The sequence below is a fragment of the Nymphaea colorata genome, chromosome 11, assembly GCF_008831285.2.
Source record: "Nymphaea colorata isolate Beijing-Zhang1983 chromosome 11, ASM883128v2, whole genome shotgun sequence".
NCBI classification, from domain to species: Eukaryota; Viridiplantae; Streptophyta; class Magnoliopsida; order Nymphaeales; family Nymphaeaceae; genus Nymphaea; species Nymphaea colorata.
Window position 1 is genome coordinate 11,998,005 of NC_045148.1, and position 23,163 is coordinate 12,021,167.

At 37.8% G+C, this 23,163-nt stretch overlaps 1 protein-coding gene across 1 annotated transcript; it reads left to right on the forward strand.

Moving 5' to 3' along the window:
* Positions 1-1,774: 1,774 nt before the first annotated feature.
* On the forward strand, positions 1,775-22,504 carry LOC116264173 (heat shock 70 kDa protein 17). Its single transcript, XM_031644244.2, has 14 exons — positions 1,775-2,737; positions 4,138-4,370; positions 4,775-4,934; positions 16,856-17,101; positions 17,211-17,347; positions 17,464-17,803; positions 18,754-18,915; positions 19,774-19,848; positions 19,928-20,028; positions 20,119-20,188; positions 20,364-20,420; positions 20,498-20,559; positions 21,778-21,850; positions 21,962-22,504. The coding sequence occupies exons 1-14, from the start codon at positions 1,967-1,969 to the stop codon at positions 22,223-22,225; spliced, it is 2,751 nt and encodes a 916-aa protein (XP_031500104.1). The 5' UTR covers positions 1,775-1,966; the 3' UTR covers positions 22,226-22,504.
* Positions 22,505-23,163: the final 659 nt, after the last annotated feature.

The window sequence follows — 23,163 nt, forward strand, 5'->3', positions numbered from 1 at the left end:
TTAGGATATATATTATCATGATACATTACACATTTCAGTATATGCAAACAGCAATATAACCAGAACCAAACAACAGATCAGAAACTTACAGGACTCTCAAATCCAATATAGATGGGCTTTTTCTCATCCTTCTCTATAAACAATATACAACAAAAAAAAAAAGACAGATTCACTCTGACACATGAGAAAATGAGTGCCAGTGAAAGGCTACTTTACCAACGTCCTTCTCTAAGTGTCAGTGAAGATTAACTTTTACTGACATCTGGGACAAGGCGTTGATGAAAGTAGCCTGCCCTAACGCATGCTGCTATGGTGTCGATGAAGTTGGGCTTTTACCTACATCCAGAATAAAATGTCAGTAAAAAATAGCTTTCCTCGATGCGTGCTGCTAAGATGTGGATGAAGTTGAGCTTTTATCAACGTCCAGCTCAAAACTGTCACTAAACATCTTACTTTTATCGATGTTTAGAAGAGAACATTGGTAAGAATACCTTTACTGAGTTCATTTTGCAAGCATCGATAAAATAAAAAAGTTAATTCTATTGTCACAACCGCACACATGTTGTCGACATTTTTAAGTATGGCCTTTAGCGACCCCTCCCACACGTCGCTAAACGATTTCCCAATTTTATAACTCTGCCCGAGCCCTTCTTATTTTTTCTTTTATCCTCCCTCTTCTTTCCACGGACGTTTACCCAAGTTCTTCGGTTCTTCCAGGCGCTATTCGTCAATTTTTTTGGGTGGTGTCTTTACGAAGAAACAGAAAGAGAGAGAGAGAGAGAGAGAGAGAGGAGAGTCAATGGTCCCCACTAACTTATATGGAACAACCAGTAGGAAAGAAAAACTTATTTAGAATCAAAGATGAACGGGAGAGAAGGTTATTTATCATCTTTTCCTTTTCCAACACGGTTAAGCTTATATATACATTTTCAATTTTTTTTATATATGCTTGATTTCTTAATGCTTTCCAAAATTTTCTTATTTAAAGTACACTTTTAACCATTTAATTAAAAAATTTAAAATATTTATATTACATGCATATATCTAAAAAAAATATATAGTGTCGAGTTTTAATTCTTATTCCATTTCCATTTATTGATTTGCTAAACTTTTTTTAACTTTTCTATTTGATTCAAAAAACGACTTGGACGATATTGGTTTAAGAATATTTAAATTTCTACTCTATTTTTCTCATTAGCTGGTAACCGTTACTTTTAAGTTAGTTCAGTGTACTTTTATTTTTTAAATGGTTTTAATTGTATAGTCGAGCCAGGCAAGCTTAAATGACTCGAGTTCTTACGATTTAAACTCTATTTGTTTAACGTTTCGAATATAAGTTAAACTCAAGGTTGACTCGTTTATAAATGGATTGAGTTTTTTTAATGCGAGTTTGAATCGACTCGATTAGTTATGAATTGCTTATAACAATAAGAACTAAGATATTTGACAGTTTTGGGAGATGGAAAATTATTAGCAACCCTTTCTTTGTTGCTAGAAAATGACAAACAAAGGGTGACTTTTACCAAAAACCCCTAGGGACGGTCAACCTGCCCATCAGCTTTTCTTTACTTGCACCGTCAATTAATTTTCTGGGTTCGCAAGGGCTCTGGCCAACGATGGTTCGGTGGCCAACTCCACGGCATAGGGCCGATGACATGATGCCATGTGTTCCGTTTTACACGTGTACAATGTTGATTCGCTCTTTGCAATAACGGTGACGTGGCAGGAGAAGTCTACAAATATCCTGACGTGGCACAAACCTTCCTTCGTCCCGTTTCCTTCTTTTCCTTTCCAAAGTTTTCGTGAGCGCGAGAACAACTTCGTTCTCGTGCGACTCTCTTCCTCTCTCTTTACTCCCCCCGCCCTCACCCCAAAGCTAAGGTTATTGTAATCGCAGATCATCCGGGGAGAAGGTAGGAGTTTGGGACGACGATACCCTAGCTGGATCTGATAGGGTTTTGAGGCCATGATGAAGAAAATAGGCATTTTGTGGAAGATCTTTCTGATTGTTTGTATTGTTTCTTTAGACCGTTTAGCTCCATCCGAATCTGCCGTTTCTAGCATAGATCTCGGTTCGGAATGGATGAAGGTGGCTGTTGTGAATTTGAAACCAGGACAACCGCCAATCTCAGTAGCCATTAATGAGATGTCCAAAAGGAAATCCCCAGGACTTGTTGCCTTCCTCGGTGGCGACCGTCTGCTTGGAGAAGAGGCTTTTGGAATCTCTGCAAGGTACCCAGAAAAAGTATATTCACGAACCCGTGATATACTCGCGAAGCCATTTCAGTATGTCAAGACTTTGGTGGATTCGTTGTATCTTTCCTATGATTTGGTTGAGGATTCTAGAGGAAGTGCCGGGGTAAGGGTCGAAGATGGGGTCGTATATTCCGCTGAGGAATTGGTCGCAATGGTACTGAGTTATGGGAGGAATTTGGCGGGTTCCCATGCAAAGATAGGGATAAAGGACGCTGTGATCGCCGTGCCACCATATTTTGGGCAGAGTGAGAGAAAGGAGTTGATTCAAGCTGCTCAGCTGGCTGGGATCAATGTTCTCGGATTAATTAACGAGCATTCGGGTGCGGCATTGCAATACGGAATAGACAAGGACTTTTCAAATGAGTCGCGGCATGTTCTTTTTTACCACATGGGTTCCAGCGGTACTTATGCTGCCCTGGCGTATTTCTCATCTTATCCGGCCAAGGAGTTCGGGAGGCAAGTTTCCATCAACCAATTTCAAGTAAGTTTTCTATTTGTGGCTATTTTTGCTTGATATCGAAATCGCTGCTATGGGAAATGGTATATTTTCATTATATGATCTGGTTAGCATTACGTTAAGCTGCCAAGAAGAAAAATTGAGAGTGCCAGCTAAGAGACCTGCAAGCTTTTCATGTTTGACGACAATAGCCTGCTTGAGTTAATTATTACCTCTTCAGGAGTTCTCTGATGTGAATAAATGGAGATTGAGGCTATTCGAATGTTTTCATAATGAAGTGATTCACAATCGATCAACTTTATATTCTTAAGCAATGATAGCGGTTCAGAATTCCAGATTTCATGAAAGCCAGAAGATTTCAAAAATTATTCTGATATCGAGCAGAGAACTTTTTCAGAGCCCTTTTTCCATGTTTCCCTTTTCAACTATCTCAATTCCAGGACTAGTAAAATAGGAAAAGAACTTTGTATTTGAAGCTTGAGCTGTTAGATTGTCATTTCTCTTTCTACTTGATTCATTTATTTCCTTTTTGAAGACTGTTCCCTGTTGCTTTGGTTTCAGTTTTTAATCATTCTATCGTCTCAGAATTGCATTTTAAACAATGATTTGTTTTTTTTCATAAACAAGTCCTTTTCAGACTGTTTCATGTACTGTCCGTCATTGGCTTCTTATGTCCTCAAATTTACAACTGCACCAGAATCATGTAACATAACTAGAATGCAAGCTTTCACCACGCTGAGCCCATCTGATGGATGGTGCGCTCCTTATCCTATTTCAAGTCAGTCAATGTCAGTGGGCATTAATTTGGTCTAACAACTATCCAGCATATGCATGCTTTTATTTATTTTTTTTTCTAAAGCAACATATGAGCTATGAATATGTGTTTGAACGGGTAAGTAAGAATTACTGATCCTCTGGATCACATTTTCCTGCATTTTTAATTTATGTAAGTTAACATAATTTTTGCTGAATTTGAGGAACCAAAAGGATTTTTGAAAGGAAAATGATTATAGAAGAAGTTTCAAAAAGAAACTAGATAGGATATACAAATAAAATTGAAAATGTTCACGAATTCAAATTATTTACCAGTTGATCATCATCAGATAAATAAGATTATATGTCAAATTTACAACTGGTAAATTAGGCTTGCCCTTTGTTGATCTGGTATCATAGAATTGTCAAATTTGTCAATTCTCACACTGTTTTTGGACTGCTCATGGCTTGTAATATTTGAATTTTTCGTAACTGCATTAAGGAAACACAGTATGTATTTTAAGGAAAAGCATTATCACATAAATCCAAGTAAGAGTGAATAAAAGGAAGTGCTGCACTTTGCCCTTTTTTCACCTCCTCTGTATTCTCAATTTCTCAGTTGTTTTTTTAGGAGTTATCTTTTTCCATTACCCAATTTGAACTTGCTGCAGATTAAAGATGTAAGATGGATTGCAGAACTTGGAGGCCAAAGCATGGAACTACGGTTGGTGGAACATTTTGCAGATGAGTTCAATGCTCAAATTGGAAATGAAGTCGATGTGAGGAAGTTCCCTAAGGCAATGGCTAAACTAAAGAAGCAAGTTAAGCGTACAAAAGAAATTTTAAGTGCAAATACTGTATCACCTATATCAGTAGAATCTCTTTATGATGATCGTGACTTTAGGTGGGTGAGAGTAGTTTTTTGTCTCAATTTTATAGAACTTATTTATTGGTGGATTTAGGGTGGTGGTTTCTTCACTTCTGCACTTACCTTCTTGGCTTTATACTGTTCCTTTATTTTGTTGTATAAATCTAGATGTATGTAACCGGCATTTCCATATCCCTCCATGCATTTTGTCATAACTCGTAGACTATTCCTCTAATATGAAAGCCACAAAAGTATTTTTCTAAAACTATATGTTCCAAAATGTCCAATTGTAAGGAAGCACTAATGATATCATTATGTCATGGAGAAGGTGGCATGCCTTCACTTTCATTTGGTTGCAACTGTAAATGCTTTCCAGTTTCATTATGTTTTAACTTTTAAGTAAAGGACAATCTAAAAGGTTCAATTTGTTGATTGTGTAGGAGTACTATCACTCGTGAAAAATTTGAAGAATTGTGTGGAGATCTGTGGGAGAACTCTCTGATCCCTGTGAAAGAGATTCTGGAAAGTTCAGGTCTCAAAGTCAGTGATTTGTATGCAGTAGAATTAATAGGTGGAGCAACCCGAGTGCCTAAATTGCAGGTTTGTTTTCCTAATGATCCCTTTCTCTCTCTCTCATGCAGAAACATAAAGATCCTTTGATTATCATTAATAAAGTTTCATTCTCTTGATGTTCTGAGATCTTAAGTATGTCATTTTGTTCCTGCTTTTATGGTCTATGTTACCTTGCAAGCCAAAGTTTTAATGTCTTAGTGAAAAGAGGCTCTTATTAGAATATCAAACCCAAACCAAGATTGAAGAGAAAATGCAACTCTTAAGATGAAATCTCCATTAGTCTTCAAGCGGCTTTATAGCAGCAGCAACAGCCAACATAACACAGTAAAAAAATGAACCGTCAAGTTCCTGAGGGCAAAAACCCTAAATTAAGATACAGAAAATAGATAAAGTACCTAATTGTCCTCACTTACAAGGGGTAAAATAGTAAAACATGTTAAAACACATTATAATAAAGTAGGCAAGAATAGACTTTGACCAAGAGGAAAAGTTTGACTCTAGAATTTTAACACTTCCCGTCAAACTTGGCATGATTGAGTGACATAATGCAAAGTTTGCTAACAAATTTTCTAAACTTCAATGGTGGCAAACTCTTTGTAAACATGTCAGCAACCTGGTCTTCAGTTCTTGTGTGCTCAAGAGAAATCAATCCTTCTTCATATGCTCTTCTTGTAAAGTGGCAATCAATGTGCTGATTTGTTTCATGAAATTCTGGTTTTTTGGCAATATGAATTGCACTCATGTTGTCACAAATCAGTTTAGTCTTATCAATCATAAGAATTTCAATCTCATTTAGCAACCATCTTATCTGTATTATTTTAACCGTATTTTGGGCCATAGCCCTATATTCAGTCTCAGTCGTAGATAAAGCTACTCTTTGTTGTTTCTTGCAATGTTGTAAAAAGTGGATCGTAAGCCGTATCTGTTTGGCTTTAAGATACACCGTATCATAAAATATCATAACGTATCGTAACTGTATTGTATTTTTTTAAAAAAAATAATCAGAAAAAATAGGAAAAATTCTAAAAAAATCATAAAAGAATCAAGAATAATATGTTCTTCATAAAAAACATGTTTTACAGAATGATAGACTTATTATTGCTATAAAGTTACGGTTCATTACTTCATCATTCATAAACATCAAAATTCATAACAATATGTCAATATCAATCTAGAAAGCACAACAAGGAACATAACATAAGTACATAACGTATCGTAACTATATCGTAGCTGTATCGTAAAGTATCATAACTGTATCGTAACTTTACGATACAGGTGGTGTATCGTATCGTATTTTTGAAACGCAACGATACGTATCGTACGATACGTACAACATTGGTTTCTTGCTTTTTCAAGAGATTGTAGACATGCCAAAGAAGATGGAAAATTCTGTTGTAGACAACCGATCACTTATTGATCCACCAAAATCAGCATCACAAAAGGCTACAAGTTCTTCAGAATTTGAAGAAGAAAAAGACATTCCATAATCCATTGTACCTCTCACATACCTTATAATTCTTAATACAACCACAAGATGGACTGATGAAGGAGCATTCATGAATTGACTTACTACATGGACTGTATATGTTATATCAGGTCTAGAAATGGTTAGGGTCTAGAAATGGTTAGATAGATCAAGCTTCCAACAAGTTGTCTGAAAATTGTAGGATCTTCTAATTTCTTTCCTTCAAAAAGTCTTAGCTTGACATTTGCTTTCATAGGAGTTTCCACTCTTGTATTATCATCATGTAGTCTAGCTTTGGCCACAATATCTGCTTCATATTTGTGTTGGGATAGAAACAGTCCTCTTCTTGAGTAAGCAACTTCTAAACCCAAGAAATACTTTAAGAAATCAAGATCTTTCATTTCAAATGTTTGTGCAAGCCTTTCCTTCGTTTCATCAGTAATTCTATGATCATCTCCAGTGATAATCATATCATCAACATACAGAAGCCATAAACATTTGCCTTTTTCTGAAGAAGATACAAACAATGCAAGGTCGTGAGGGCTTTGCTTAAATCCAATTCCTTGACAGCTTGCTAAACTTTTCAAGCCATGCTTGTGGGGCCTGTTTTAGCCCATAACAGACCCTCTTTAATTTGCATACTTTGCCTTCTGTATCTTCAACACCTGATGGAAGCTGCATATAAACTTCTTCTTCTATATCTCCATACAAAAATGCATTCTTTACATTTAGTTGCCAGAAATTGCTGATGCAACTGCTAGAAGAGTTTTGATCAGTGTTGTACGATACGTACGATACGGGGCCGATACGTACGATACGATACGTATCTTTTACAAAATACGATACGATACACGCCCCGTATCGTACGATATGGGTTGATTTCAAAAAATGGGTGCTGGAACCCGCCCTTTTTGAGTTTTTTTTTTTTAAAACCCGGCCCTTCTTCATTTTTAAACTAGAGATTGTGCTGCCGTGGAGGGAAATTATCGATTTCTATCGTTAAATCATCGATTTTCAAAATAAAATCATCGATTAAACCAGGGATTTGTGCGTGGGTGGTTGATTCTCGTTGGCAGGAAAGAGGTTTTTTAAAATTGTGAAGATGAAAATGAAGAAGAAGATGGAGATAAGGATGAGAAGTTATGAATGAGAGTCGTGAGTGCTTTCATTTTATATGTATTGACATTGAACATTTTCACAATTTCATTATCATCTTGTGATGTAATACATAACATCTAAAACTTGTTTTTTGATGTGGTATCTCATAGACTTATGGACATTATGACTTATAAATCTATGTGTTTTTTATAAAGAACATATTATTCTTGTTTTTTTACTGATTTTTTATGAAGTTTTTGAATTTTTTTCCTATTTTTTCTGATTTATTAAAAAAAACGATACGGTTACGATACGTTACGATATTTTACGATACAGCGTATCTTAAAGTCAGACCGATACGGCTTACGATACACTTTTTACAACATTGGTTTTGATGGTAGTCATATGTGCCACTGGTGCAAAAGTCTCTGAGTAATTTGTTCCAAATTGCTGATTGTAACGCTCAATTGATCCATCTACTTTGGTCTTAATTTTGAACACCCACTTGCAACCCATAACATTCTTCCCTAGAGGAAGTTTCACAAGATCCCATGCCTTCATTCGTTCTAAAGCATTCAACTCTTTTGCCATAGCTAGTTGTCATTCCTCCTTGGAATAGGACTTAGGCTCATTATATGAACAAATCAAAGAAAGAAAAACACGATGTTAAGGTGAAAAGGAATCATAAGACACAAAATGAGAAGGAGGGATGGAGATTCTAGAACTATGACGTACCTGAGACTTTGAGAGAGCGAAGGTGACAAGGAAGAGGATGATGTAGTGAGATGTTCTCTCGTAGTTGGAGGTTTAGGACCAGCAGATGGAGTCGGACTGGAATTGGCCCCTTCAAATTCTTCTTCCAACGTCTTAGACTGCTCAAGAAATGGCACATGTATAATTGTTTTTTCCTTCCTTGATATACTTTACTATTATTCTTTTCTCTTTCTTTGTCATTATGATTATTCTCACTTGAATCCTCCAGCTGGCCTCCTTTTCATCAGAATTCTTTCTTGAAGGATATGTCATTAAGAATGTATGGTTTTTGCTCATGAAATTCTACATGTCTTGAAACCATCATTTTCTTTCCAATTGGTCATAACATTTGTAGCCTTTCTTATCTTCTACTGTTGACGAATCTTGGTGTATGGGTCCGGGTCTGGACCCGATCTAGTATGTCCTAGTTTAGGCATACTTATATCATTGTAAACCCTAATCTAAAAGGTTAATGAAGTTTTAAGAGAGAGAGTGTCTGGTGGCTAGTGGGCACCGACCTCCTCACCCATGGCTTTTTCTCCCTCTTGTTGAGGGTTTTCCACGTTACATCAATTGTTCTTGTTTTTTACTATTTCAACATGGTATCAGAGACAACCATTTTCTGAGATCACTGTTCAGATTTGACGAAGAACCCTCGACTCTGTTTGGTGAGAGTTTCTGTCCGCGTGAAGTTCCGGTGGACCCCGATGAAAAATATGGGATTGATTATTTAGAGACTTTTGCTCCAATTGCTAAAATGAAGACAGTTAGAGTTGTTATGTTCCTAGCTGTGATGAAGGAGTGGAGGATGTACCAACTCGATGTTAAGAATGCTTTTTTAAATGGTGATCTCGAAGAAGAAGTGTATATGCGTATGCCCCCAGGATATGAAGAACCAGAGAAATGCTTTAAGCTGAAAAAGATTTTATATGGCCTCAAGCAGTCGCCTAGAGCATGGTTCGAACGACTCAGACGAGTGATGCAACATCATGGGTACAATCAAGGGAATAGAGACCACACTCTATTTGTGAAAAAAAGAAAGGGCAGAATGACATGATTGTCACAGGTGATGATAAGCAGGAGATCTTCAAGTTAAAAGTGTTACTGGCTGCTGAATTTGATCTCAAGGATCTTGGCAAACTGAAGTATTTTCTTGGTATTGAGATTGCTAGATCCAGTACTGGCCTTGTGCTAAACCAAAGGAAATATATATTACATCTGTTGAAGGAGTCTGGTAAACTGGGATGTAGACCCGCTTCTACCCCACTTGATATTGGACACAAGTTAAGCCTTAGAGATGGATAGCTGCTCTGTGAAGAAGCTAAGGGAAGATATCAACGTATGGTCAGAAAGTTGATTTATCTTATCCTTACAAGAACAGATATCACGTTTGCGGTGAATGTACTGAGTCAATTCATGCATGCACTTACTGATACACACCTGAAGGCTGTGGATAGAATATTGTGCTATTTGAAGAGAAATCCTGGCAAGGGACTGTAAGAATCTTCACAAAATACCACAAAACCACGTCTCCCCGTCTGAAAATAAGAGGGATTGAGAATAGAGAATAGAAGGGAAGCAATGAAGGAAAGAATGCCGTCGGCCAATACAGCCGCATGATGCTTGATCTCTATTATTAACATGACCTAATCAGGTTACAACAAAAGGAATAAAACATGAAGTAATTACAAGAGATACCACCGCCTAATGTGTTTAGGCGTTAAGTTAGAAAGAAAGTGGATCGGGTCTGAATAGACCCGATCCCTTATACATACAGACTTAACAGCCCCCCTCAAGTTGTGCATGAGATTTGATCATGCACAACTTGTTTTTCAAATCCCAAAAGTATTGCCCTGTGAGTCCTTTGGTAAAAAGATCCGCTATCTGTTCACTGGTGGAGAAATAAGTAGGCAAGATCTCGGCTTCTTCAACCTTCTGATGAATGAAGTGTTGATCAATCCCAATGTGTTTGGTACAATTATGCAAAATGGGGTTGTAGGCAATTTTGATTGCGCTTTGATTGTCACATAGTAATGATGACTGAACAATCGGAAGATTGAGCTCTCCAAGCAAATGCCGTAACCATGACGCCTCAGTTATCCCTGCAGCCATTGCTCTATACTCTGCCTCAGTGCTGGATCGTGCAACTGCACGCTGCTTTTTACTGCTCCAACAATGAGATTAGAATTAAGAAAAAGACAGAAACCTGAAACTGAGCGTCGGTCATCGGGATCTCCTGCCCAGTCTGCATCAATATAAGTATATATGCTATGTCCAAGAGAAACATTGGGACACTTTGTATAGACCAGTCCATCCCCAAGGGTAGCTTTGAGATACCGTAAGATCCGCTTAGCGGCATCCATATGTCCTTCTGTGGGTGCATGCATAAACTGAGAGATCTGATTTACAACATATACTATGTCTGGGCGAGTAAAAGTGAGGTATTGTAACATACCAATAATGCTGCGTAGAAGATAGGATTTGAATAGGCAGCGGTTCCATCAGAGGCAGCCAATTTAGTGTTCAGAACACTAGGAGTAGTTATGGGTTTGCAATTAATCATACCTGCCCTGTCCAAAATATCAAGGGTATATTTATGCTGGGTAAGAGTCAATCGATCATTCGTCCTGTCAAGTTCAACACCCAAGAAGTACCGTAGTTCGCCGAGATCCTTCATCTTGAATTCTTGCTGCAACATACCCTTAACATAAGATATATTTGAAGAAGAATTCCCAGTTATAACAATATCATCTACATATATAAGTAACCAAGTGGTAGCTTCTCCGGTATGAAAAATAAACAAGGAATGATCGAGAGAACTTCGTAGAAAACCAACTTGTTGTATATGATGAGAAAACCGATCGAACCATGATCTAGAAGCTTGCTTCAGCCCATATAAAAACTTGTGTAACTTACAAACCCATTTGTGAGGATCATGAGTAGTATAGCTGGGAGGTTGCTTCATGGATGCCTCTTCCTTAAGAATCCCATGAAGAAAAGCATTTTTTACGTCTAACTGGTAAAGAGGCCATCCATATGAGACAGCAAGAGAAATAATCACACGTATTGTGCCCATCTTGATAACAGGACTGAATGTTTCATCATAATCTTCCCCATATTGCTGAGTGAAACCGCGCGCCACAAGACGTGCTTTATGTCGATCAATGCTACCATCTGGCTTATATTTCAGTTTGTAAACCCATTTGGAGCCCACAACATTCTTATCATCTGGATGAGGGACAATCTGCCAAGTCTGACACTCATGCAAGGCTGCCATTTCTTCATTCATAGCTTCAACCCAACATTTTTCCTTACTCGCATGGTGATAGGATTTTGGTTCCACCTTTTTGCTCACTTCTGTCATAAACAACTGAAAATCTAAAGAAAAGTTGTTATAACTCACCCATCGATTAATGAGATGTCGCACACGTTGTCATTGACGTGGGATTGCAGTAGGAGCTGATCGCCTAGAGTACACCAGCCCTGAGAACCGACTATGTACAGGTGGATCATTGTGAGAAGATGAGGGCATGCTGTCCAAGGAACTACTCACAAGTGTCTCGGGCTCATTAACACCTTGCTCCTTGTGCTCAGTCAAACGTGCCCCTTGTTTTAAGATTTCAGCATGTAGCCAAGTGTCATAAACCTCATTTTTGTCCTTGAGTGTTATACAAGTGGCCTTGGGATCTTGTAACTTGCTTTCATCAAAAACAACATGCCGCGAAATATGAACACGACCAGTTTTAGGGTTGTAACATCTATAACCCTTGTAATTTTCTGCATACCCTATAAATATGCACAAAATAGCACGATCTTGAAACTTGTTTCGTAGAGAAACATCAACATGCACATAGCAAACACATCCAAAAACACGCAATTCCTCATAGTGTGGCTGCTCTTGATGTAATATAAATATGGTGATTGTCCATCAAGCAAAGCCAATGGCAGTCGATTTATAACATGGACAGCCGTATGAAAAGCCTCGGTCCACAATGTCATGGGTAAGTCTGTGTCATGCATCATGCTGAGAGCGCTTTCAACAATATGTCTATGTTTCCTTTCAGCAATTCCGTTTTGCTGAGGAGTATGCGGGCATGAAATTTGTGTAGTAATCCCATTATCTAGTAAGTACTCAGTAAATTCATTAGAAATAAATTCACCACCACCGTCACATTGAAAATGCACAATATTACTGGAGTATTTATTCCGAACCAAGACATGAAATTGAGTGAATAAGCGGAAAACTACTGATTTGTGTTTCATGAAATGGATCCAAGTATATCGGGAATATGAATCAATAAAAATGACATAGCATCTACTCCCAGAAGAAGAAGGAATTGGAGCAGGCCCCCAAACATCAGAATATATGGTGTCAAAAACCTTTGAAGCTCTTTTATTGATTAATTGAAAAGGAAGGGCATGACTCTTAAGTATATCGGGAATATGAATCAATAAAAATGACATAGCATCTACTCCCAGAAGAAGAAGGAATTGGAGCAGGCCCCCAAACATCAGAATATATGGTGTCAAAAACCTTTGAAGCTCTTTTATTGATTAATTGAAAAGGAAGGGCATGACTCTTACAGATATGACAACTTGAGCACATGCTGGACTCACTAACTGAATTTAGACTGGACTTATCTAAGAGTCCGTCTGCAACAAGACTTCGAACAAAAGACTGACTACAATGAGCCAACCGACCATGCCAAATGGATGGCTTATTATACTCTGCGACATTGACTTCACTATGATTTGGAAAACATGAATCTGAAGAGTGAGGTTTTGACAGCTGTCGCGCTCCTTCAAGGATATACATATTTCCTTTGCGAGTGCCCTCAGCGAATGTCTTCTTGGTTCGAGCATCCTTGACATAAACAGAAGACAGTGTGAATTCAACAGAGGAGTGAGTATCATCAATAAGTTTAGACACTGAGATAATATTTTTCTTGACACTTGGAACAACAAGGACATTCTTTAATGGAATGGAAGAAGAACCCATAGATATTTGTGCATTTCCAATGTGCGATATTGTGTGATGGGAACCATCTCCCGTAACAACTGAGCCTTGATCTAAATAAGGGAAAACACTAGAGAGATTACCTGTGTCACCAGTAACATGGGCTGCTGCTCTAGAGTCCACATACCACTCTCCTTGCTCGTTTTGTTTCAAGTGGAGCTTAGATAGGGCTGTCATGAGAAGTTGTTGCACGTCTGCTGAAACATTTGATGTTTGATTTGAGCTAGATGTTGATGAAGCTGACCCTGCTGCTGCCTTGTTCTCACGCCTAACCTGATTATTTTTGTTTTGAGGGTTGTGCCAACATTCTGATTTTACATGCCCCCTCTTGTTGCAATAGAAACAAGTTGGAACCCTTCTAGATGTGGCAGAGGTAGTATTCATGCCTGGTGGTGTTGGGAGAATCCCTCTTCCCATTCCTGCCTGAGAAGTCCAAGGACGAGTGCGATTCCCTTGCAGTGCATGTGTCTCTGTGATCAGTACATTGTGGCTGTTGGAAGGAATCAAATTCTGTCGCTGAACACGACTAGCTTCGTGTTGAAAAAGCTTGGCCTTCAAAACTTTAAAAGATGGGAGAATAGGTAGGACTTCCAAGGCTGTGCAGAAAATATCAAATTCTGTTCTCAGTCCACTCAAGGCTTGTTGGACTTTGTCCTTGTCGCTGACGGGATGTCCAATTGCTGCAAGCTGATCACTAACACTCTTGATTTCATTCAAGTATTCCAAAACTGTACGCGTCCCATGCTTGATGTCCTGAAATTGCCTTCTTAATTGTAGAAAACGTGCTTCCGAGACTTGAGAATATGTTGTGGCAAGGGTAGATCACAACTCTAGGGCAGTTAAATCATCATCAATACCTCCGAATACCTCCTCTGACAAGGTAGAAGTGATATAAGCAACAAGAGACTGGTCGTGAGCCAGCCAAACTTGATATTCGGGATTGTTCTCAGTAAGAGTTTCATATTCAAAACTAATTTCACCTTTATCTCCCACGACTGTCTTCTTTACTTCACGGTCAATATACTTTGGAGGTGCTGGAGTAGTCCCATCGATGTGCCCATACAGTCTATGGCTTTTAATAAATGGGACAATTTGACGTTTCCAAGTCAAATAATTACTATGGTTCAGTTTTTGAGAGATGAGTTGGGAGAGAAAACTGGAGGATAGAAGAGAAGGGGTTGGCTGATCCATGACTGAAAAGAGAGGAGTAGTGCAGGCTATTTGGGCAGAATTTAAAACCAACGATAGAAATTAGGGCAAATTGTAGCAACCGAAATTAGGGCAAATCGTGGGATTTAGGGCAGAATTTAAAAGCCACGACAGAAATTAGGGCAAATTGTAGCAACCGAAATTAGGGCAAATCGTGGGATTTAGGGCAGAAACAAAACTTAGGAATAATCACGGCAGAAAATAGAATTTAGGGCAGATTACATCAAACTGAAATCACTCACCGGAGGACGATGCAACCTGGCTCTGATACCATGTAAGAATCTTCACAAAATACCACAAAACCACGTCTCTCTGTCTGAAAATAAGAGGGATTGAGAATAGATAATAGAAGGGAAGCAATGAAGGAAAGAATGCCGTCGGCCAATACAGCCGCACGATGCTTGATCTCTATTATTAACATGACCTAATCAGGTTACAACAAAAGGAATAAAACATGAAGTAATTACAAGAGATACCACCACCTAATGTGTTTAGGCGTTAAGTTAGAAAGAAAGTGGATCGGGTCTGAACAGACCCGATCCCTTATACATACAGACTTAACAGGGACTCTTGTATGTAAAACAAGAGACTCTAGAGATTGAGGGGTATTCCGATGCAGACTGGGCAGGTTGTGTTGATACTAGACGGTCTACCACAGGGTATTGTGTCTACTTAGGAGGAAATCTTGTTGTCTGGAGGAGCAAGAGGCATGATGTGTGTTCTCGATCTAGTGCAGAGGCAGAGTATAGAGCTATTGCTATGGGAGTGTCAGAGCTACTATGACTGAAAATATTGCTGACTGATATCGGAATAGAGGTTGAAGGACCAATGAAGATGTACTGTGACAACAAATCTGCAATCAACTTAGCCAACAACTCTGTTCTACACGACAGAACAAAGCATGTTGAGGTTGATCGTCACTTCATTCGTGAAAGGATTGATGCTAAAGAGTTAATCTTACCTTACCTGAAGTCTAAAGACCAAACTGATGTTCTGACGAAAGTTCTATCTTCAACTTCATTCGAGAGAAATGTATTCAAGTTGGGCATGTTTGATATGAATGCCCAACTTGAGGGAAGTGTTGACGGATCTTGGTGTATGGGTCTAGGTCTGGACCCGATCCAGTATGTCCTAGTTAGGGCATACTTATATTATTGTAAACCCTAATCTAAAAGGTTAATGAAGTTTTAAGAGAGAGAGTGGCGGCTAGTGGGCACCGACCTCCTCACCCGTGGTTTTTTCTCCCTCTTGTTGAGGGTTTTCCATGTTACATCAATTGTTCTTCTTGTTTTTTACTATTTCAACATCTACTATACCCAAAAAACAACATTTTTCTTCTCTTGGTGACAATTTGTCTCTCAATTGTTTTGGTATAAGTACAAAGCATGTGCAACCAAAAACGTTTAACATGTCATAGTTTGGCTTGGCTTCCGCCCATACAACTTCTCGTATGGAGATATTCCATTCAACACCCCTGATGGCATTTGATTTATTTGATATACTACCATACACACAACATCTGCCCAATAAATTTTTGGAACATTAGTATCAAACTGAAGAGATCTCGTGGTTTCAAGTATATGTCTATTCTTTCCTTCAGCCACTCTATTTTATTTAGGAGTGTAGGCACAAGATTTTTGATGTAATATCCCTTTCATTTACAAATTACTTTCAAAAAGTTGACTAACATACTCTCCCCCTGAATCTAAGCGCAAAGTTTTGATTTTAATTGCAAACTACGTTTCCACCATAACACAAAATTTCTCAAAGATGTCAAAAAGTTCATTTCTATTTTTCATAAAATAGATCCAAGTAAACCTAGTACAATCACCTATGAAAGTTACAAATACGTTGATCCCCACTTTGACAAAATGGGAGATGGACCCCAGACATCTGAATGAACTAAATCAAGTGTCCTTTTCTGACTCAATTTCTTTATGAGAAAATGACAAACATGAATCTTTGCTAGCCTACAACTCTCACAATTCTTCACATCATTAGATATTACAACTTTTGACCCATCAAAAAGTTCCAGAACATGTTTCAATCTAGATGCTGAAACATGTCTCAACCTTTGATGCCACAACGTTGATTCATCATTCACCGATGTGTATACTCTGCCCTTTTCTTTTTTTAGGAGACTCGTATCCAACCAGTCAAGATAATATAAGTCATCTTTCAACACAAAACTTGTTACACTTTACCTGAAAGAGAAATGGTCAAGAAATCTAAAAAGACCTCTTTAAGTTATTTTAATGAATAAACCTCATTGGAAGTTGTCCCTCATTTAAATATTGAGAATAGTAAATTTGTGACGTAGTTATTTTGGTGTGGGAAAATTATCTTGGAGGAACATTGTTGGCTTCTTTTCTTTACCTACTTAAAAGTCTTCTTAGTTTATTGCAGGCAGTGCTTCAGGAATTTTTGGGAAGAAAAGAACTGGATAAGCACCTTGATGCAGATGAAGCTATAGTACTTGGAGCAGCGTTGCATGCTGCCAATATAAGTGATGGGATAAAATTGAATCGCAAGCTTGGAATACTTGATGGTGCTTCTTATGCACTAGTGATTGAATATGGAGGTCCTGATCTAGTGCTGGAGAAGAATAGCAAAGAATTGCTTGTGCCACGAATGAAGAAACTCCCTAGTAAGGTAAATACTGGTGTAGCTTTATGGCTTGACCTGCCTCATTCACTGGGTTCATAGGCCAATAAACTTATCCTAGACTTGCAAAGGAATTTGATCTTTCTGATTTATGCAGATGTTCAGGTCTCTTATTCACTCCAAAGATTTTGAAATTTTGCTTAGTTATGACACTTCAGAGGCATTGCCTCCGGGAATTTCCACAGCAGAGATCTCTCGATATGAAATTTCTGGATTGACAGCTGCAAGTGATAAGTATGAAAAAACGATTAAAATTTTTCAAAGATAGTTAATGTTGTTTGAGGCATCATTTCCTGACTGCCTCTAGAGTTTTCATATCTTGTGTTCTAACTTTTGTACTTTACTTCCAGGTATGGCTCTCGCAATCTCTCATCTCCTATCAAGACAAACCTGCACTTCTCACTTAGCAGAAGTGGGGTCCTTTCACTTGATCGGGCTGAGGCTGTTATTGAAATTTCAGAATGGGTGGAAATTCCTGTGAAAAATACAACATTGGAGAACTCAAGTGTGTTAACATTGAATATTTCTAGTGAGGCAAATAATGAAGGAGTTTCAGATGAAAGCAAAGAGAACTTGGAAAATGAGACTGTCAACCTTAACCAATCCAGCACTAATATGGATGAGAAGAATAAGACAGAAGTTGTGACTGAGAAGAAGTTGAAAAGGCGCACTTTTAGAGTTCCATTAAAGGTGCAATGTGAAGCACCAATTTTCAGGACCATATGGCATTTTTTTGATCAATTTTGTTTTTTCATTTATAAATTGTTATCTAAGTACCATAGTATGTGAGATGGCCAAGCATACCCCTTGCTGGTATGCCATTTGTTGCCACGTTATACCTGACCATGTGGTAAATGTTTTAAAACAGCAAAAAAAAAGAAAGAAAGAAAAAGATTCACCACCTTTTGTTTGATGCTTTGCTTGCTGCTTATGGTGCCTGCTGCTCACAGTTCACAGAGAGAGAGAGAGAGAGAGAGAGGGAGATGCTCTACCTTTATTTGAGTGACATGCACACTCTGTCAGTGTCAATATTGTTTTCTCTGCTTTCATTTTTCTCTTACAGTTTCAAGGGGAGGAAACACAAGGATGCCCAACCTGTCATGTTCTTTGTGGGTTGGATGGCCTCCAAGTCTCCCTTGCTGCATCCCTATCACTAACTAGAGGGAGAGAGAGATTAGGAGGGAGAGTCACCAACGAGAGAGAGGGGGGAGAGAGAGAGAGAGAGCACAATGCAGCAAGCATATGGAAGCATTTTAGGCCTTTTAAAAGTTATGACCTGTCCTTTTCTTTTCATTTTAAACTTTCTTTACTACTATTTAAGCTTTGCTTTTATTACAAAAATAATTTCAACTTTGGAAAAATTACAAGTTACTGGCTGACTTTCTTAATATATTCTGGATAGATGTTTTTCTTCACTGTCCTCAAACAAAAGATGGTAATTTGTACACATGTTTGTATAGTTTTCCATACTCCTAAAACCATAATTTTCAAGATTGATGTGTCTGAGCCTGTGCTGCTGTACCTGCACCCATGTGATTTATCTTATTATTTTTACTACTAGTTGTTCACTGCAATTGAAATTTTAGATGAGTGGTCCAGGTACTTTCTTATGTTCTAAGTTTCTTATTTGTTTACTCTAGATAATAGACAAGACAGTTGGTCCTGGAATGCCTCTGTCAAAAGAGTTTCTTGCTGAAGCCCGATCAAGACTGGAGGCTTTGGATAAGAAGGATGCAGAACGGAGAAGAACTGCAGAACTTAAAAACAACCTAGAAGAATATATTTATGCTACAAGAGAAAAGGTATGCAATTTTCTGTTGCACAATAGCTCAGCTTGAGTGTACTGTCCTCAGCTTTTGATGTGTTGTAGATTTATGTTATGAAAAGATACGTCTCTGACAAACGTCTTACCACTCAATTATGATATGAGTTTTTTTATCCCTTTCTCTTTATGCTACAACCACACTGGTTTTTAGCTTGCGTTGCTGCATACCCACAGATATCGTGATATTTCTGAAAGTATCTCAATATTAATAAGAAAAATGACAAAAAGGAAAAAACTGGAAGAAACATCTCTTTTGGGGAAAACATTTAATTGCACTTTTTTTTCACGTTTTTCCTGCCATTTTCCTGTTTTTCTCTTTTTTAAGGTTAGTGACATCATGGATTCGCCTTTAAACTTAAGGTAAATTATTTATTATCATTAATTATCATCACTAAGACATTAATTTTTGTCATTCTACATAGTCTTTTGATGTCTTCTTATTAGTTTGTCATTTGTTTTAATTTTACCTAAATTCTATGATTTTTTCATTTTAAAAAATTTGTTGAGATTATCCCTAAATTTTTCCAAAAAAAAAAAAATCCTGAAAATGACAGAGAAAAACCTCGCTGTTAAAAACCCAAGAATGATATTTGTAGCTATGTGGAATTCTTGTCTGCTGTTTTTATTTGGAAAAGTAGGTCCCATTTTGTCATGTTTCTGATTAGTTCATAGGTTATGCATCCTTTCACAACATGAAAACTCAAATTCTGCTCATACATTTTTCTTTGGTCTGAGTTTCATATCCTGAATGCATTGTTGCCTACTTTGAGTTTTACTAGTTGATCCCATGCATGACTCCTTGCAAAATTCTGATTCTGTTTTGTTATCATGCCAGCTAGAAGCTTCTGGAGATATTGAAAAGGTTTCAACCGAACAGGAGCGTTTGTCTTTCTTGGAGAAGCTTAATGAGGTATGGCTCTAGATGCTAGCTGACATGATAAAATATGTTCATACTATCATTTAGATATGTTAGTGACTTACTATTTCAGGTGCAAGAATGGCTGTATACTGATGGAGAAAATGCTCCTGCTGGTGAATTCAAGAATCACCTGGATTTGCTCAAATCAGTTGGTGACCCGATCTTTTTTAGGTGCTGTAAGCCTGTAAATAATTATACCTTTAAGCAACAGATTGTGATCCCCAGCCTGGCAATTGTAATGTTGGTAGAACCTTTTTGCAGATTGAGTGAGCTAACTGCACGACCAGCTTCATGCGAACTTGCAAAAAAATATTTCGATGGCCTTGAAAAGGTACTAAAGTAGTATATGTTTCACTTACTCATGTTGTCTGAAGACTGGTAGAGTAAAATATCCTGTATCAGTGGATACATTTGTATGATAATATGCTTGTGATGAAAATGATGTTTCCAGACATCTAGTTTCTATTTCTAGACTCCAGTAGATCTAAACAAGAGATTCCCTGCAGATTGTAAGTGATTGGGAAGAAAAAAGGACTTGGATCCCAAGATCCAGAATTGAGGAGGTAATACCCTCAACTTTTCAAATGCTCAAAATACTGGCAATATTTTGATGTGTAAAAATTTTACATTGTTCTTTCAGGTTTTGAGAGAAGCTGAGAACACAAAGAACTGGTTGGTGGAGAAAGAAGATGAGCAGGGAAAGTACGTTCTTCATCTGAAAGAAATTTATTTGGTTGCTTCTATAGTGATGTCCATAAATATAGGTATAGTTTCTGTACACCCCAAAAGTGGGCTGGGTTGTTACACCTTTAAAGAAAATCTCATGGCCGCCTTCCAGATCTAAAAGCCACCTATTTTTCATTTTGTTTTACTTTTTGATTGAAAGGACTTGCTAGTCGCTCTCCATATCTCATTTATGCCTTTCCAGTTAGCATGGCAATTATTTTTATTCGAAGAAATTCGGTTTAAGGCTGCGAACAACAGAAATCATGGCACTGGTTTCAACTTTGACTGTTTTGTGGGGTTATATTGAGGATTTTAGCTGATCTATTTGGGCCTTTGCCCATTGATTTGAGAGTTTTAAGATATTGGAAGAAACTTCCTATTCACTGATTACAGAGGAACTAAAGATGAAATTTTGTGTAACTGACTTGAAACAAAGAGGATTTTTCTCTTCTTCACTAAATGATTAAGATTCATCTATACCATAACGTTGATCTTCCCAGGGTAACATGCAACAAACAAAAATATTAGGGAATATTTACAAAAAAGGTGATCTGAAGAGCACATATTACTTAGGAAATTATCAAGTATGCAATAAGCAAAAATATTGGGGAATATTTACAAAAATGTGATCTGAAGAGCACATATTACTTGAAATTAGTAATAAATGGGTCGTCCCACTGTGTGTTGCGTAGTTGGAACCCAACTTGTGACATCACGTGAATGGTAACAAGCAACTCTGTCAGTGATGACTAGCTATACTTCCTCCACTACATTTGACTATTGTAATGAACTTCGGTGTCAATTCCTCTAGTTAATAAGAATTGCATAGCAGTCAGAGGTGTTGGAAGTGAAGATCTTCCTTCACAATTAGATTTTTATGTTCTTATGGCTATGCTGTTTTGAGCAGTTCCATCACCAACCAACTAGACCACTAGTTTCTTTCTATCATCTCCATTGAGTGGCAATTAATTTCCACAAACCTGATTTTAAATGCTCAATTTTAGGTTTTTTCCTTTTAACTTTGGAAGCTTTCTTAGCTTGTAGAACGACCTGATTATCTCCCTGTTACTGCTTGAAGAGCTTGTTGTTGCTTTGTGTATTACTTAGTGTTTAACTCCTTGTTGTAACGTTTAAATAATTGCTCATCACATTTAGATGCTGCATTTCTGATTCTCAATTTCATTTTATTCTTAGGACTTCTGAATTCAGTAAGCCTATGTTTACATCAGAAGAAGTGTATGAGAGACTAGCAAATGTTCAAGAGAAGGTACTTTCAACTTGATTTCTCCGCCTGTGATCTTGCAAACACTAAAGTTCATTATGTAGAAGTGTGAACTGGAGTTCTTATGCAATTTCTTATGTATTGCAATCCATGTAGGTCGCAAGTGTAAACAGAATCCCCAAGCCGAAGCCAAAGATTGAGAAACCTCTTAAGAACGTCACAGCAAATAACAAAACTAAGGATCCGGATAGTTCTGAGTCAGCATCTCCAGTTGAACCTTCAATGGAAGAAAGCACGCCTACTCCAGATGCAGATGGTTCACCGAGTGATGGAAAAAATGAAAAAGAAGCTAACAAAGATGTAGATAGTTCACAGAGGGATGATGGAAAAAGTGAGACTGCATTGCATGACGAGTTGTGATCAACCGGCATGGCCTTTGAGACAGAGTAGTAAAGGTTTTTCCTGGATCTGCTGCACGAGGCTTCAGATTTTTACAGCCAACAGATTTGGTAGATGCTGAGATTTCACAGAAAAGGCTATTCTCCAAACTCAGCGTTTTTGTCCTAGAAAAATTTGGGTATACCATCTTGTAACCATTTTTATGGGACCCCTTTTGAGGATATAGATGTCTCTTCACATGATTTTGTGCGTATCAGTATCAAATTTAGTAATTGATAAATGAAATTACGAGTTCTGGGATGGGTTTGAATTTTGTGTTTTTCCTATCATGAGATCTGCAGGGTTTGAAGATCAATGCTGTCCATGCTATGCTGTTCTTTCATGCTTGGGGAAAAAATAAAGCATGATATAAAGCAGGATTCTTGTCCAAGTTACTGAACACATTTGTCAATGTTGGTGGAGAAGAAAAACAATTTATCCACGATTTCTTCTAGGTGCTATCGTGGAACCAAGGCAATCCTTCTTAATCTGATCTGCTTTCCAAAGTTGGCCTCCGATTGAAAATCTACGAGTCATAATGGACCTTGAAACACGCGTGCGGAACCATGTAAACTTTTCAGATTCAAAATTAATTAGACCCCTCTTTTTTGCCTCCCAAACGTCTCAGGTGCTAAAATTGCTCTTTCATTTCGACAATAGGATGTACCTATCAACGCAACGGTTGTTGGAGATTCTCCAGCTTCCTGCTCGATTCATTGGACTCCATCGTAATATATGGACTTTAAAGATCTTTTCAACTACAAGAGTGATTCCTTCAATGATTTTTCCTCTAAATTAAGTTGCGGACGTTCATACTTCTGCTGCATGAAGGGTAGATTATGAATTATCCGATATGCTTAAACAAATCCAACCTAACTTCACGTGAAGAGCATTGTTCCTCTGCATTATTCGTCTCCAAA